Genomic DNA, 15,236 nt, shown 5'->3' on the forward strand with positions numbered 1-15,236 from the left:
TGCCATTGTAAAATGTCCAACTCCTTCCTAGTAGCTGTTGGCTTGGCCATAGCAGGCCAGGAGGAGGACCTCATAGCCAGGGCACTTCCCGAGGGCTCAGGGTCAGTAGGGGGCCCCATGAAATGCCCCTGATACCTTTTTTTACAGGCTTTTTTGAGTGTGGGCAAGGACACAGGGGCCCCATGATCCCCTATTGCCCAGGGGCCCCATAAGTTGTCAGTCCGCCCCTGCTCATAGCTAATGTAGCACCCTCTTAGGTGCTAGGACAAGTAGATTATAGCAGGTTCCTGTTTAACATGAGAACTGTTAGGAAAATTTTATCAGGCGTTCTGCTTAACAGAGGGCTGCAATTGTTTAGTAGTGCTTGCTCCATGTGTTCAAGTTCTGCTAGTTCTTCCTCTGTATCCAAGTAACCTAGGCAGGTTCTGGATATACTGTATAGGTGGAACTCATACACAGCACCAAGTACTGAGCCATGGATCTTTCCTGGAGAGGATTGTACCAGCCTGGGTGAAGGCACGCTGTCTCCCTAGGCACCTGATGCCATGTGCCCTCAGGTGGTTGACTTGAGGGCCTAAAGTACAAGAGAGAGTGACCATGGTTCTTCAGTACAATGACTGAGAGGAACTGTTTGCCAAAGATCTCTGTAGTGTCACTGGAGGGCATCACTTGAAGACTGTAAGGAGCCTACCATTCTGACCTTGGGCCTTGTGAGTACAGACCCTGTGGGATCTTGGAGACTTTGTGTGCTTTGCTACCCCTCTGGTATTATATAGTCAGCATGGGCCTAAAAAGGGGAACACCAGCTGGCGTCCTGAAGAGCTCTGTCCGTTTAACCCCTTTCTGACATTGGGAATTTGCTATCTAAGGAAGTTCTGTCATCAGTTGTAACTAGATCTATTCCTGGAGTATCCTACTAAATTCCACATCCCTATCCAAGTTCTCCAATAATAAAATGAAACAAGCAACAACCCCTAGACTGAGCATTAGAGACAACGAACCAAAGTGTGTGTGTGTACCTGGCTGTGAAACTACCTTGTGCCTGGCTATGAGGGGACGTTTGGAGGGAAGCTATGGGGGGAATACCTGGGCAGTACTACAGCGGCTCCTAGTGCTACACTAGACTTAGAAAACAACAAATACGCTCTCCACTCTATTAGGTCCACCATGCTAGCGCCAAGGAAGTCTCCCCCATACCATGACACCACCACGACCAGCCTGAACCGTTGATACAAGGCAGGATGGATCTACCACACCATGACACCACCACCAGCCTGAACCGTGTATACTAGGCAGGATGGATCCACCACACCATGACACCACCATGACCAACCTGAACCGTTGATACAAGATAGGATGGATCTACCACACCATGACACCACCACCAGCCTGAACAGTTGATACGAGGCAGGATGGATCCACCACACCATGACACCACCACAACCAGCCTGAACCTTTGATACAAGGCAGGATGGATATACCACACCATGACACCACCACCACTAGTAGATCAGCAGTTTTTGCAATACTCAGTCCAGCCCGTCTGGCACCAATAACCATGCCATGTTTAAATCCCCTTTCTTCCCCATTCTGATGCTCAATTTGAGCTTTAGCAAGTCACCTTCACCACGTCAGGATGCCTACATGCATTGAGTTACTGCCATGTGATTGGCTGATTAGTCATTTGTGTTACCAGGCAGTTGAACAGGTGGACCTAATAAAGTGGCTGGTGAGTGTATTTTATCCCATCAAAGAACTAGCAACATACACTTTGTCCCACAGATGAAAGAACAGGTCTTGTCCCTCCCCCAGTCTGTGACTAGATAGACTCTGATTGGCTCAGTGTACTGCTTTTCCCTTCCCCCATCTGAGTTTTGCTGTAAAGGGACTGCAAGCGGCTGATATCGAGCTACATTTAGACTCAATGCTTTACTTAAACGATCAGTCAATTTCGTATTTACATTGTGGTCCCAGGTGATGGCGCAATACTTAGGTGCAAACAGAACATTTGATAAATGAGGAGAGCCAAATCTAGGAGCAGCCCATGTCTTCAGGGGATTGTCAGAGTCCTACTTCCCCTTAAGGGGGGGTGTTACAGAATATGGCTTGCTGCCTTGGTACCCACACTGCTTCCAATGACCAACAGAGAGGCAGACTCCCACCCAAGTTATTTATACACCATATTGCCAAAAGTATTGGCCTCGCCCTCCCAATCATGTCATTCAGGTGTTCCAATCCCCTCCATGTCATGTGATTCAGGTGTTCCAATCCCCTCCATGGACACAGGTGTATACAATCAAGCCCCTAGGCATGCAGACGGCTTCTACAAACATTGGTGAAAGAATGGGTCGCTCTCAGGAGCTCAGTGACTCCAAGCGTGGTCCCGTGATAGGTGGTCACCTGTGCAATAAGTCCATCTGTGACATTTCCTGGTCACTAAATATTCCACGCTCAACTGTTAGTGGGATTATAACAAAGTGGAAGCAACTGGGAACAACAGTCACTCAACCACCAAGTGGTAGGCCACGTCACATGACAGGGCGGGGTCAGCACATGCTGAAGCGCACAGTGCGCAGAAGTCGCCAACTGTCTGCAGAGTCAATAGCTAAAGACCTCCAAACTTGATGTGGCCTTCAGATGAGCCCAACAACAGTGTGTAGAGAGCTTCATGGAATGGGTTTCCATGGCCGAGCAGCTGCATCCAAGCCTTCCATCACCAAGTGCAATGCAAAGCGTCGGATGCCGTGGTGTAAAGCACGGCGCCACTGGACTCTAAAGCAGTGGAGACGTGTTCTCTGAAGTTACCAATCACGCTTCTCTGTCTGGCAATCCAATGGATGTGTCTGGGTTTGGCGGTGGCCAGGAGAACGGTACTTGCCTGACTGCATTGTGCCAAGTGTAAAGTTTGGTGGAGGGGGGATTATGGTGTGGGGGTGTATTTCAGGGGTTGGGCTTGGCCCCCTAGTTCCAGTGAAGGGAACTCTTAAGGCGACATTTTGGACAATTTCATGCTCCCAACTTTGTGGGAAGAGTTTGGGGATGGCCCCTTCCTGTTCCAACATGACTGCGCACCAGTGCACAAAGCAAGGTCCATAAAGACATGGAGGAGCCAGTTTGGGGTGGAGGAACTTGACTGTCCTGCACAGAGTCCTGACCTCAACCCCATAGAACACCTTTGGGATGAATTAGAGCGGAGACTGCAAGCCAGGCCTCCTCCCCCGACATCAGTGCCTGACCTGACAAATGTGCTTCTGGAAGAATGGTCCAACCTTCCCATAGACACCCTCCTAAACCTTGTGGACGGCCTTCCCAGAAGAGTTGAAGCTGTTATAGCTGCAAAGGGCGGGGCCAACTCAATATTGAACCCTACGGACTAAGACTGGGAGGCCATTAAAGTTCATGTGCGTGGAAAGGCCGGCGGCCCAATACTTGGGGCAATATAGTGTATGTATTGCGGCCTTCAAGTGGTTAAGCCCCCAGTCCCAAAGCCAAAACAGGAAGTGAGAGGAAATCCCAAAGTGAGGGAATCCCAGAACTAGTGTCCCCATTGGAGGATTTCCACTTTTATTACCTTTCTGGGGACAACCAAAAAAATGTGGTATTTTCTTTTACTTTCACTCTCAGTGTTGACTGGAAACAGAAAAACTAGAGAAGGGGAAATCTCCTTAATGGGGGCACAGCCAGCAATAAAGACCTAATAGATATTCCAATCCATCTCCACTCTGCCTCCAGTAAATGGCCTTTAGTTATACTCGTATTCCCGGTTGTGTTCAGCACATTAGCAGTCATTAGGAGGAAGTATGTTCTGCCGTCTCCGAGGGGGAGTCACTTGGGAGCTTGTCCGGGATCTTCTGTATAAATATACCTGAGCAGACTCACCTAATGAGGCGTCTAGCAGAAGTGTGTCCTGCTCTGCGCTGTACGGTGATTCCCAATGACACCAGAGGTAGGTGTGCAGACAATGGGGAAGGTGAGGAACTCTCTTCCTTGCAATTGATAAGAGACAGAACAACAGAGACAGCCAAAGAATAGGAGGTGCTAGGTGACCAAACCAAACATTTCTGTATGATCTGCCGGGCTCTCGAGGTTCCAAGTCTGCTCAATCCAACCAATAGAAGGTCTGTTCTCCTTTCTTCTCTGGAGGACCTTTAACATCTACCCCACTGTAAAATGGGGCATCTCTATCCTACTTTGTTGCACCAACCAGGGCTGGGACAGGGGGTGGGCTGGAGGGGTGGATGCCCTGGGCACTGTGGTATCATGTGAGGTGGGGGGTACCATAAGGAGATTGGAGGGAGGGGATATGTGTTGAGATGGGGAATTTGATGAGTGGGAGGGCTGGGGGTAAGAACCGTTCTAGGAGGGGAAATTTGAGTTTGCTAGGAGTGGTGATTTGGGGGAGGGGAATACTTCTGTCCTCTTGAACTGTCCATCAGGGATACTTAGTTGTACCAACCAGGGCTGGGACAGGGGTGGGCAGGAGGGGCGGCTTCCCTGGGCACTGTGGTATCATGTGAGGTGGGGGGTACCATAAGGAGATTGGAGGGAGGTGATATGTGTTGTGGAGGGGAATTTGAGGGGTGGGAGGGCTTTGGGTAAGAACTGTTCTAGGAGGGGAAATTTGAGTTCGCTAAGACTGGTGATTTGGGGGGGGGGGATACTTCTGTCCTCTTGAACTGTCCATCAGGGATACTTAGTTGCACCAACTAGGGGTGGGCAGGGGGGGCGGCTTCCCTGGGCACTGTGGTATCATGTGAGATGGGGGGGGGGCACCATAAGGAGATTGGAGGGAGGTGATATGTGTTGTGGAGGGGAATTTGAGGGGTGGGAGGGCTGGGGGTTAGAATTGTTCTAGGAGGGGAAATTCAAGTTTCTAGGAGTGGTGATTTGGGGGGGGGATACTTCTGTCCTCTTGAACTGTCCATCAGGGATACTTAGTTGCACCAACCAGGGCCGGGACTAGGGGTGGGCAGGAGGGGTGGCTGCCCTGGGCACTGTGGTATCATGTGAGGTGGGGGGGGGGGGGGGCGGCACCATAAGGAGATTGGAGGGAGGGGATAAGTGTTGTGGAGGGGAATCTGAGGGGTGGGGGGGCTGGGGGTAAGGATTGTTCTAGGAGGGGAAATTCAAGTTGCTAGGAGTGGTGATTTGAGGGGGGAATACTTCTGTCCTCTTGAACTGTCCATCAGGGATACTTAGTTGCACCAACCAGGGCTGGGACAGGAGTGGGCAGGAGGGGTGGCTGCCCTGGGCACTGTGGTATCATGTGAGGTGGGAGGGGGCACCATAAGGAGATTGGAGGGAGGGGATATGTGTTGTGGAGGGGAATCTGAGGGGTGGGGGGGCTGGGGGTAAGAATTGTTCTAGGAGGGGAACTTCAAGTTTGCTAGGTGTGGTGATTTGGGGGATCCACCCAAAGTGGATCCAGAAAAAGGCAAAAAAAACCCCAGCAAAGCACTTTTGCTTGTCTATAGATTCCACTATATATTTTATTTATTTATTTATTTAGCAAAAGAAGGCTTGCAATAAACAAAATACAAAAACAAAAAACATTTTATATATATATATATATATATATATATATATATATATATATACACACATATACATACAGAGAGGGAGAGGGGGGAGAAGAGAGAGAGAGGGGGGGGGGATCAGAGAGGAGAGAGAGAGAGAAAGAGAGAGGAGAGAGAGGGGGAGAGAGAAATCAGAGAGGAGAGAGAGAGAAAGAGCGAGGAGAGAGAGAAATCAGAGAGGAGAGAGAGAGACAGAGAGAGGAGAGAGAGGAGGAGAGAGAGGGGGAGAGAGAACTCAGAGAGGAGAGAGAGAGAAAGAGAGAGGAGAGAGGGGGGGAGAGGGGGGAGAGATGGGGAGGGGAGAGAGAGAGAAAAAGAGATAGAGAGAGAGGGGGTGGAGAGAGGGGGGAAGAGAGAGAGACAGAGGGGGGGTGGGGGAGGAAAAGAGAGGGAGAGGGGGGAGAGGGGGAGAGGAAGAGCGAGAGGGAGAAAGAGAGAGAGAGGGGGGAGGAGGAGAGAGGGAGCATTGCAAGATTGACAGTTACAAGCATCAGTCCCAAAGGCAAAGGCATGATGGGACTTGTAGTTTCACAACAGCTGGAGGGCTGCCAGTTTGACTCCCCTGCTTTAGAAGATTTCCTCAGTGATAAAGCACATTTGCTACATGGATTGGCCTTTGTCATTGACCATTCGATTCCTTTTCACCGCTGTTCTCTCAAATCTGCCTTTCCCTTTCTGCAGTGCAAAGTCCAGGCTGTATATATCATTCGGCAAATTATACATTCATTGGACCTATTCACTTTTAAAAGGTATCTACACTCATGTTTTGGATGGAGTAGGGAATGGTCAAAACCCGCGGTTTTTACTTGTGAGGGAGTTGCAAAGATTGACCAAGCAGAAGAGCAGGCATGTGCAGGAGTAAGGGAGAATAGCAAAGGTGGAGAGTGCCCAAGGAGGAGAGAGGGAATGGCTCTAACAAGAGGAAAATGGCCAGAGAGGGAGCAAATATGTGGGTGTGGAGGAGAAAGGCCACGTGCATGGGTGGGAATGGAGGAGAATGGGCAAAGAGGAGAGCAGGCATGGGTGGTAGTATACAAAAATTGGAAAATAGTAGAGCAGGTTTGGGTGGGAGTTGAGTAGAATGGGCAAGGAGGAGGGCAGGCATGGGTGGGAGTGGAGGGGAATGGCCACAGATGAGAACATGCATTGGTGGGAGTGGAGGAGAATGGGCAAGGAGCAGAAAGGGCATGGGCTGGAGGGGAGAAGAATGACCAAGCAGAAGAGCAGGCATGTGTAGGAGTGTTGAAGAATATCAAAGGAGGAGAGTGGCCAAGGAGAAGAGAGGGCATGACTGGCAAAAGAGGAGAAGGATGAGAGGAGGAAGCAAAAATGAGTGGAGGAAGCAAAAATGAGTGGGAGTGGAGAAGGGCCACAGATGAAAACATGTGGACATGGAGGAAAATGGGCAAAGAGGAGAAAGGACATCAGGAGGAGCAAAGGAGAATGGGCAAGGAGGAGAGAGGGCAATGGTTGGCATGAAGAAGAATGGGTGAAAGTAGAGTAGAATGGGCAAGGAGAAGAGTAGGCATGGGTGGGAGTGGAGGTGAATGGCCACAGAAGAGAACATTAATTGGTGGGAATGGAGGAGAATTGGCAAAGAGGAGAAAGGGCATCAGTGGAAGTAGAGAAGAATGGGCAAGAAGGAGAGAGGGCATGGGTTGGAGTGGAGCAAAATGACAAAGCAGAAGAGCAAGCATGTGTAGAAGTGGAGGACAATAGCAAAGGAGGAGAGTGGCCAAGGAGGAGAGAGGGCATGGCTGAGAGAAAAGGAGAATGGTGAGAAAGGAAGCAAAAATGAGTTGGAGTGGAGAAAGTCCACAAATGAGAACATGCATGGGGGGGAATAGAGGAGAATGGGGAAAGAAGAGAAAGGGCATCAGTGGAGGAAGAAGAGAGAGGGCAAGGGAGAGAGCATGCATGGTTGGGAGTAGAATAGAATGGGCAAGGAGGAGAGCAGGCATAGGTGGGAGTGAAAGAGAATGGCCACAGATTAGAACATGCATTGGTGGGAATGGAGGAGAATAGGCAAAGAGGAGAAAGGGTATCAGTTTGAGTAGAGGAGAATGGGCAAAGAGGAGAGCAGGCATAGGTTGGAGTAAAGAGGAATCACTGAGCAGAAGGGCAGGCATGTGTAGGAGTGGAGGAGAGTAGCAAAGGAAGACAGTGGGAAAGGAGGAGAGAGGGCATGGCTGGGAGAAAAGGAGAAGAAGCAAACATGAGTGGCAATGGAGAAAGGCCACAGATGAGACCATGCATGGGTGGGAATGGAGGAAAATAGGCAAAGAGCAGAGGGGGTATTGGTGGGAGTAGAGGAAAATGGGAAAGGTGTTGAGCATGCATGAATGGGAGTAGAGTAAAATTGGCCGGGAGTAGAGTAAAATTGGCCAGGAGGAGAGCAGGCATGGAAGGCAGTAGAGTGGAAATGGCAAGGAGGAGAGCAGGCATGGATGGGAGTAAAATAAAATTGGCAAGGAGGAGAGCAGCCAGGGGTGGGAGCAGAGTGGAATGTGCAAGGAGGAAAGCAGGCATGGGTGGGAGTGGAGAAGAATGGACACAGATGAGAATATGCATTGGTTGGAATGGAAGAGACTGGGCAAAAGGAGAAAAGGGCATAGGTGGGAGTAGAGGAGTATGGGCAAGGAAGAGAGCAGGCATGGATGGGAGTAGAGGAGAATAGCCAAGCAGGAGAGCAAGCATGTGTAGGAATAGAGGTGAATAGCCAGTGAGGAGAGTGGCATGGTTAGGAGTGGTGGAAAATGGCTAAGGGGCAGCCAAGCATGGGTGGGAGTAGAATAAAATTGGCAAGGAGGAGAGCAGCCAGGGGCGGGAGTAGAGTGGAATGGGCAAGGAGAAAAGCAGGCATGGGTGGGAGTGGAAGAGAATGGACACAGATGAGAACATGCATTGGTGGGAATGGAATAGACTGGGCAAAAGGAGAAAAAAGCATAGGTGGGAGTAGAGGATTATGGACAAGAAAGAGAGCAAGCATGGATGGGAGTAGAGGAGAATGGCCAAGCAGTAGATCAAGCATGTGTAGGAATAGAGGAGAATAGCTAGTGAGGAGAGCGGCGTGGGTAGGAATAGTGGAAAATTGCTAAGGGGCAGCCAAGCATGGGTGAAAGTGAAAGGGAATGGCCAGAATGAAGGGTGGCCATAGTTGGAGAAGAAAACCTACAGGGCACAGCAAGCTTGGGTGGGAGTAGAGGAGAATGGCCAAGCAGGAGATCAAGCATGTGTAGGAATAGAGGGAAATAGCCAGTGAGGAGAGCGGCGTGGGTAGGAATGGTGGAAAATGGCTAAGGGGCAGCCAAGCATGGGTGAAAGTGAAAGGGAATGGCCAGAATGAAGGGTGGCCATAGTTGGAGAAGAAAACCTTCAGGGCACAGCAAGCTTGGGTGGGAGTAGAGGAGAATGGCCAAGCAGGAGATCAAGCATGTGTAGGAATAGAGGGAAATAGCCAGTGAGGAGAGCGGCGTGGGTAGGAATGGTGGAAAATGGCTAAGGGGCAGCCAAGCATGGGTGAAAGTGAAAGGGAATGGCCAGAATGAAGGGTGGCCATAGTTGGAGAAGAAAACCTTCAGGGCACAGCATGCTTGGGTGGGAGTAAAGAAAAAAGGCCAATGAGGAGAGCAGAAATGGATGGAAGAGGATGATTGAATGGGCATGGGTGGGAATGGCGGAGAATGGTAGCAGATTAAAGGAGAGCTGGCCTTAATAGAAATAGGTGGGAATTTCAAAGTAGACTTGTCAAATCACCACCATTTTAGGCAACACATTGAGAAACAAAATTGGATAAATGATTACAAAGAGCACTTGTACGCACATTTTATTGAATATTAATAAATGTCAGGAATGGTCTCTTTAGCCTAAAAATTTGTTTGAACGTTTTTCCCCTTCCTGTAGATATCATGGCCAATAAATCGGAGGTTTTTCATTTCATCCTCGTTGGTTTCCCTGGTCTCCAAGAAAAGTTTTATGCCGCGGTTGCTTCAGTAATCGTCTGTATCTACAGCCTATCTCTGTGTGCAAACATCACTGTGATCACGATCGTCCTCCTGAAGGCCCATCTACACCAGCCTATGTACATCATCATCCTAAACCTGGCCGTTTCTGACCTAATTTTTGACACAGCGACTTTGCCGAATGTGATTGTTAGATATTTTTCCAGAGATGGGACTTTATCCTTTACTGGCTGCTTATTTCAGATGGGGATGGTCCATTCTTTGAACTTAGTGGATTCCTTAACCATTATGCTGATGGCCTTCGATCGGTATGTTGCCATCTGCAAGCCTCTTAGATATCACTCTATAATTACCAATAGAGTGGCCATGGCGTTGTGTGGCCTCGTCTGGGTTGTTGCCTCCTCTGTTGGATTATTTGTCATGAGTTGGGCTCTTCCTCTTCCATTCTGTGGACCAAACAGAATCCTGTTGTTTTACTGCTCATTGGCTCAGGTTGTCGTTCTTTCGTGTACAGATACGTGGGCAATCAGGAGGAATGGATTTTATGCTGGAATAATCATGCATTTAGGTCCTTTCACCCTCATTTTAATTTCATACGTCGTCATCATTGCAAGTATTTGTCTAACGTCCCGTTCGGAAAACTGGCAGAAGCTCTACAACACCTGCATGGCACACTGGTTCGTCATCACCCTCTTCTACTTACCTCGAGTCATCGATTATGGCATCCAAGCTCAGATACTTTCCAACACCGATCTCTTCGTGTTGCTCAGCTGCCTGTATGCCTTTGTGCCACACTTCAGCAGTCCCATCATTTTTTGTCTTCGGACCCAAGAAATAAGGAGGACCTTGAGAAAAGTTCTAAGTGACAGACTAGGGTAGAGGGTCATGGTTCTGTTGAGGCTGTCCATGTCATCTACTCCCGTTTTCTGGTCTACTGACTCTCTCCAAACTGTCCATACAAATACTAACATTCTTGATCAGCTTTATGTATACTGTATAAGGTCATCAAGGTTTTGAACCCGACCCCTATTATTTGCCCTTTACAAAACCAGGTTCTGCACCCAGCACTACACAATGGTGTATAGGTTTTATAAAGGCTGTTCACATTGCGAGCGCTGGATGCGGGCAGCGGCTATGACTACGCTTAGGAAAAGTCCAAACTGACATAAGCAGTTAGGTGTCTCCAAAGGTGTGGCTTAGGGTCAGCCAAGAAAATGTCGGGTGCGTACTGCTTCCCCTAAATGCCTTCTCCTTTGGGTTTTAGTTTCTATTATTTTGTAATAACCACAAGTTCCATTTACAGTGTTCCAGCTACTGGTGCTCTGAGGTATCTAAAAAATATATATACACTGCTCAAAAAAATGAAAGGAAGACTTTGTAATCAGAGTCTAGCGTCAAGTCGATGAAACTCCTGGGATATTGATCTGGTCAGGTAAGTAGCAGAGGGCGTTGTTCATCAGTTTCAGCTGCTTTGGTGTTCATGAAATTAACAACAGGACACTAGATGAGCAACAATGAGATGACCCCCAAAACAGGAACGGTTTTACAGGTGGAGGCCACTGACATTTTTTCCTTACTCATCTTTTCTGACTGTTTTTCGCTAGTTTTGTTAGTTCTAGTTTGCTAGTTCAGAGAAGTGCAGGATCTGGAGGAGCAGTTCTGTCCTCCTCTCTGCTGCCAACTGCTGAGAAAGTGAGGGCAGAGACAGGGGGGTGCTGCAGCTGCAGGAGACGTGCTAGGAGCGATGCGAGGGCTACTTAAAATGGCTTGACTGGTCAGATTCTGTCATGTGTTATGATGTCATATGCCCTCCAAGATCAATGCTACCACTGACTAACCCATTGAGGATGTGTACTATCATCTCACCTCAATACAACTGTAGCGCCCTCTAGGTATAGGCTTTGTTGTTTTTGTTAGATAGAGGCTGGATAGCAGCCTTGGATGAGCCAGCCTGGGAGTGAGGTAATGGGTTCACCTCAGGACAGGTTGGGAGGCTGTACAGGTCAGGACTTCTGGAGCCCTCCCACCTTTCTAGGTCAGGACTTCTGGAGCCCTCCCACCCTTCCATGTTAGGACTTCTGGAGCCCTCCCGCCCTTCCATGTCAGGACTTCTGGAGCCCTCCCGCCCTTCCATGTCAGGACTTCTGGAGCCCTTCCATGTCAGGGCTTCTGGAGCCCTCCCACCCTTCCAGGTCAGGACTTCTGGAGCCCTCCCACCCTTCCAGGTCAGGACTTCTGGAGACCCAGATCTGCATGTTTGAGGGAACTTGGCCAATTCCTTAGCAGGAGGACGGGCATGGCGACCAAGTACAACGCTTATATGTGGCAGAGCTTGGGGAGTTAGTGGAAGTCGGGTGGAAGATGGACTGAGAAAGAGAGCTGGGGTGTGGAGCCTGGAAGGGGCTCCAGGGAGGGGAGCCTACCTACAAGCTAGTTGCTGGACAGTCTCTTAAGGAGGACAACCTGTCAGCCGGGAAGGAACCAGCCCAGCGGAAGGCCTGAAAGCAGCTACAACCCACCAAGCTAACAGGACAGGACAGTGTGAGACTTCTACACCCCCTGAGCCAAGACTATTTGGAATCCCTTGCCCAGGGATACCCTCAGTGCAACCGGGCGAAGACGAGGATTCATCTGTGGTCTGAGGAGGTACACCAAGGGGACATCAGTGCTCCTTAAAGAGACTGTGCTATTTTTCAGATCCACATTTTTGTACAGTGTGCAGGTTTCTAAATAATTAATCCTCAAGTTTGCAGTTCCTTGGGGCCTCCCATATACCCCTAGACCCCATCCAACTTGTTAACCCCTTAATAAAAACAACTAAATACCAGCTCAAGGACTGTCTTACTGACTCTGAGTGTGTGAAGATGTGGAAGGATGTTGCCTGGCCGTGCAAAGCTTAGGGGGACCCAAAACTCAGTAGCCCCTAAGGGGGTCGTGCTACACAACCATCCAGGCAAGTAGGGGAAGGAATCATCAAAGATGCCCCACATACAAATCATGGCTGGATCTAGGGGGGTGCTAGGTCCCCCAGATTTCAGTTGTGCCCACCCAAAAGGCATCAGCCTTCCCTCGCACCTGAGCCCTGGTCCTGACTCCCATTAAGGTCTGTAATGTTGCTGCTATCCCGCCGCACACCAAACAAGCCAGCTGAGAACCCCAGCAACGTCAGGAGGGAGGGACTTGAGAAGACATTAGCTGCCCATTAGCTGAGGAGGCAGCTAAAGTTTTTTTTTCCTTTTTGCTAGTAATGGCGGTGATAGGCGACTTATAGTGGGACTGTGGCAGGCATTCTGACACTGGGGGGGGGGGAATCGACTTGGTGTCACTGACATCCCCAGAGACACCAATACAGTGATCACTGCTAATAAAAAGCACCAACATTGTACTAATGGCACTGGGCAGGAAGGGGTTAACATCAGGGACGATCAAAGGGTTAACTATGTGCTGGGTGTGTGTTTCACTGTACGCATGCTGGCATGCAGAGCCATACAAAGCAGTGTGCTGGAGCTGACAGGGAAGAGATCTGTGTTGTTTACATACAGGCAGGGCTGATGTTAGAAATCACAGGGCCCTGTACAGCCAATGTGACGTGGGCCCCTACAGTGTTCTATGCTTCAGTTATGAATGAACACAGTGAGTGATCGGTACAAATCACTCATTGTGTTCATTCAGGAAAGGAAGGGGCTGGTAAATGTGACATATTTACGGACCCTTCCCCCACTATTTATCCTAAGGATCCTATAATGTGTTTGCAGCTGGGAAGGAGAGGAGGGAAGCCGGAAGCATTGCAGGGGTGGTGTGGTCACACAGGGGTGGGGGGGGTCACACAGGGGTGGGGCTTGGGCAGTATAGGGAAATGTGTGGTTCACCAGGAGGTGCTGTAGAGACAGCCATACAGGGGATCAGGTCCCCACCTGGGCCCCTCTGCTGGTCTGGGCCCCATACAGGAGGAACAGTGGTACCCTCTTATCCACGGCTCTGCATACAGGTCTCTCCCCCCGTCGGTAATCCTTGGAGATCACCTGGTGCCGGCGGGAAATCACTGGCCAGGACCCAGTGATTGACAGCTGAGGCCACGAATGGCTCAGGCTTCAGCTGCCCCAGTGTACCTGTCCAGGTGAGAGTCCTTAACAAGGAAAAGCAGCAGCTGGTGTTCTTCAGGGCAGACTGCAGGCCCCAGCTCCTCCCCTACGTGTTGCAGGCCCAAGGCCAAGAGCAATGACACAGCCAGCAGCAATACAGAAGGAGGGTGAGCGATTGCCTGGACCCAGACCCACGCCCCTTTGATACGTTACGGGACCACTGGGTCGGACCCGAAGCAACTTAACCCTTTGCTGACAGGAGCAGCCCTCCAGCTAGCTAACTGCAGGTAATATGCCTACAGACAACCTCCTCCAGCTGTATTTTAGACTTTGGGTAGGAGGCCATTTGTTTTTACCAACACCCAGGCCATGACAAGGGTAGAATGAGCACCTTCCATCGTAACCAAGCCTGCTAGGCCAAACCCTCCACCGTTCCAGCTATACAAAATAACAAACCAAGTTTTTGGAGTCAAAATGGTCATAGGAGCCTTTTATTAACCAATAACTTATTTCTATATAAATAACATTACATTCCAAATTAGAAACAGAGGAAAAACGTGGTGGTCATCTGAGGGCCATAAACCCAACTTCACTTCAGCCGCAACCCACCGGCTCTGGGACAATCTACTTATCTCCAGATGCAACCCACCGGCTCGGGGACAATCCTAATTATCCCCAGCTGTAACCCACTGGCTCGGGGACAATCCTACTTATCCCCAGCCACAAACCCACCAGCTTGGGGACAATCCTACTTATCCCCAGCCGCAACCCACCGGCTCGGGGAAAATCCTGCATATCCCCAGCCGCAACCCACCGGCTCGGGGAAAATCCTGCATATCCCCAGCCGCAACCCACCGGCTCGGGGAAAATCCTGCATATCCCCAGCTGCAACCCACCGACTCGGGGACAATCCTACTTATCCCCAGCCACAAACCCACCAGCTTGGGGACATTCCTACTTATCCCCAGCCGCAACCCACCGGCTCAGGGAAAATCCTGCATATCCCCAGCTGCAACCCACCGGCTCGGGGACGACCCTAGTTATCCCCTGCCGCAACCTACCGGCTCGGGGACAAACCTACTCATCCCCAGCCCCAACCCACCGGCTCGGGGACAATCCTAATTATACTTAGACATAACCCACCAGCTCAGGGACAATGCTACTTATCCCCAGCCACAACTCACCGGTTCAGGGACAATCCTACTTATCCCCAGCCGCAATCCACCGGCTCCAGGACAATCCTACTTATCCCCAGCCGCAACCCACCGGCTCCAGGACAATCCTACTTATCCCCAGCCGCAACCCACCGGCTCAGGGAAAATCCTGCATATCCCCAGCTGCAACCCATCGGCTCGGGGACGACCCTACTTATCCCCAGCCGCAACCTACCGGCTCGGGGACAAACCTACTCATCCCCAGCCCCAACCCACCGGCTTGGGGACAATCCTAATTATACTTAGACATAACCCACCAGCTCAGGGACAATGCTACTTATCCCCAGCCACAACTCACCGGTTCAGGGACAATCCTACTTATCTCCAGCCGCAAGCCACCGGCTCCAGGACAATCCTACTTATCCCCAGCCGCAAGCCACCGGCTCCAGGACAATCCTACTT

The 15,236-nt window shown here is 50.2% G+C and overlaps 1 protein-coding gene across 1 annotated transcript; it reads left to right on the top strand.

Moving 5' to 3' along the window:
- The first annotated feature begins 9,484 nt into the window (after positions 1-9,484).
- Positions 9,485-10,417, top strand: LOC149442101 (olfactory receptor 6B1-like). Its single transcript, XM_089656525.1, has one exon. The coding sequence runs from the start codon at positions 9,485-9,487 to the stop codon at positions 10,415-10,417; it is 933 nt and encodes a 310-aa protein (XP_089512651.1).
- Positions 10,418-15,236: the final 4,819 nt, after the last annotated feature.

The sequence above is a fragment of the Staurois parvus genome, unplaced genomic scaffold (genome assembly GCF_062004578.1).
Source record: "Staurois parvus isolate SC_StPar_1 unplaced genomic scaffold, SC_StPar_1.0 ptg000913l, whole genome shotgun sequence".
Classification (NCBI taxonomy): domain Eukaryota; kingdom Metazoa; phylum Chordata; class Amphibia; order Anura; family Ranidae; genus Staurois; species Staurois parvus.

Bases quoted from the DNA above. Each gene is read 5' to 3' on its own strand.
- LOC149442101 (XM_089656525.1), top strand. From the start codon at position 9,485: ATGGCCAATAAATCGGAGGTTTTTCATTTCATCCTCGTTGGTTTCCCT.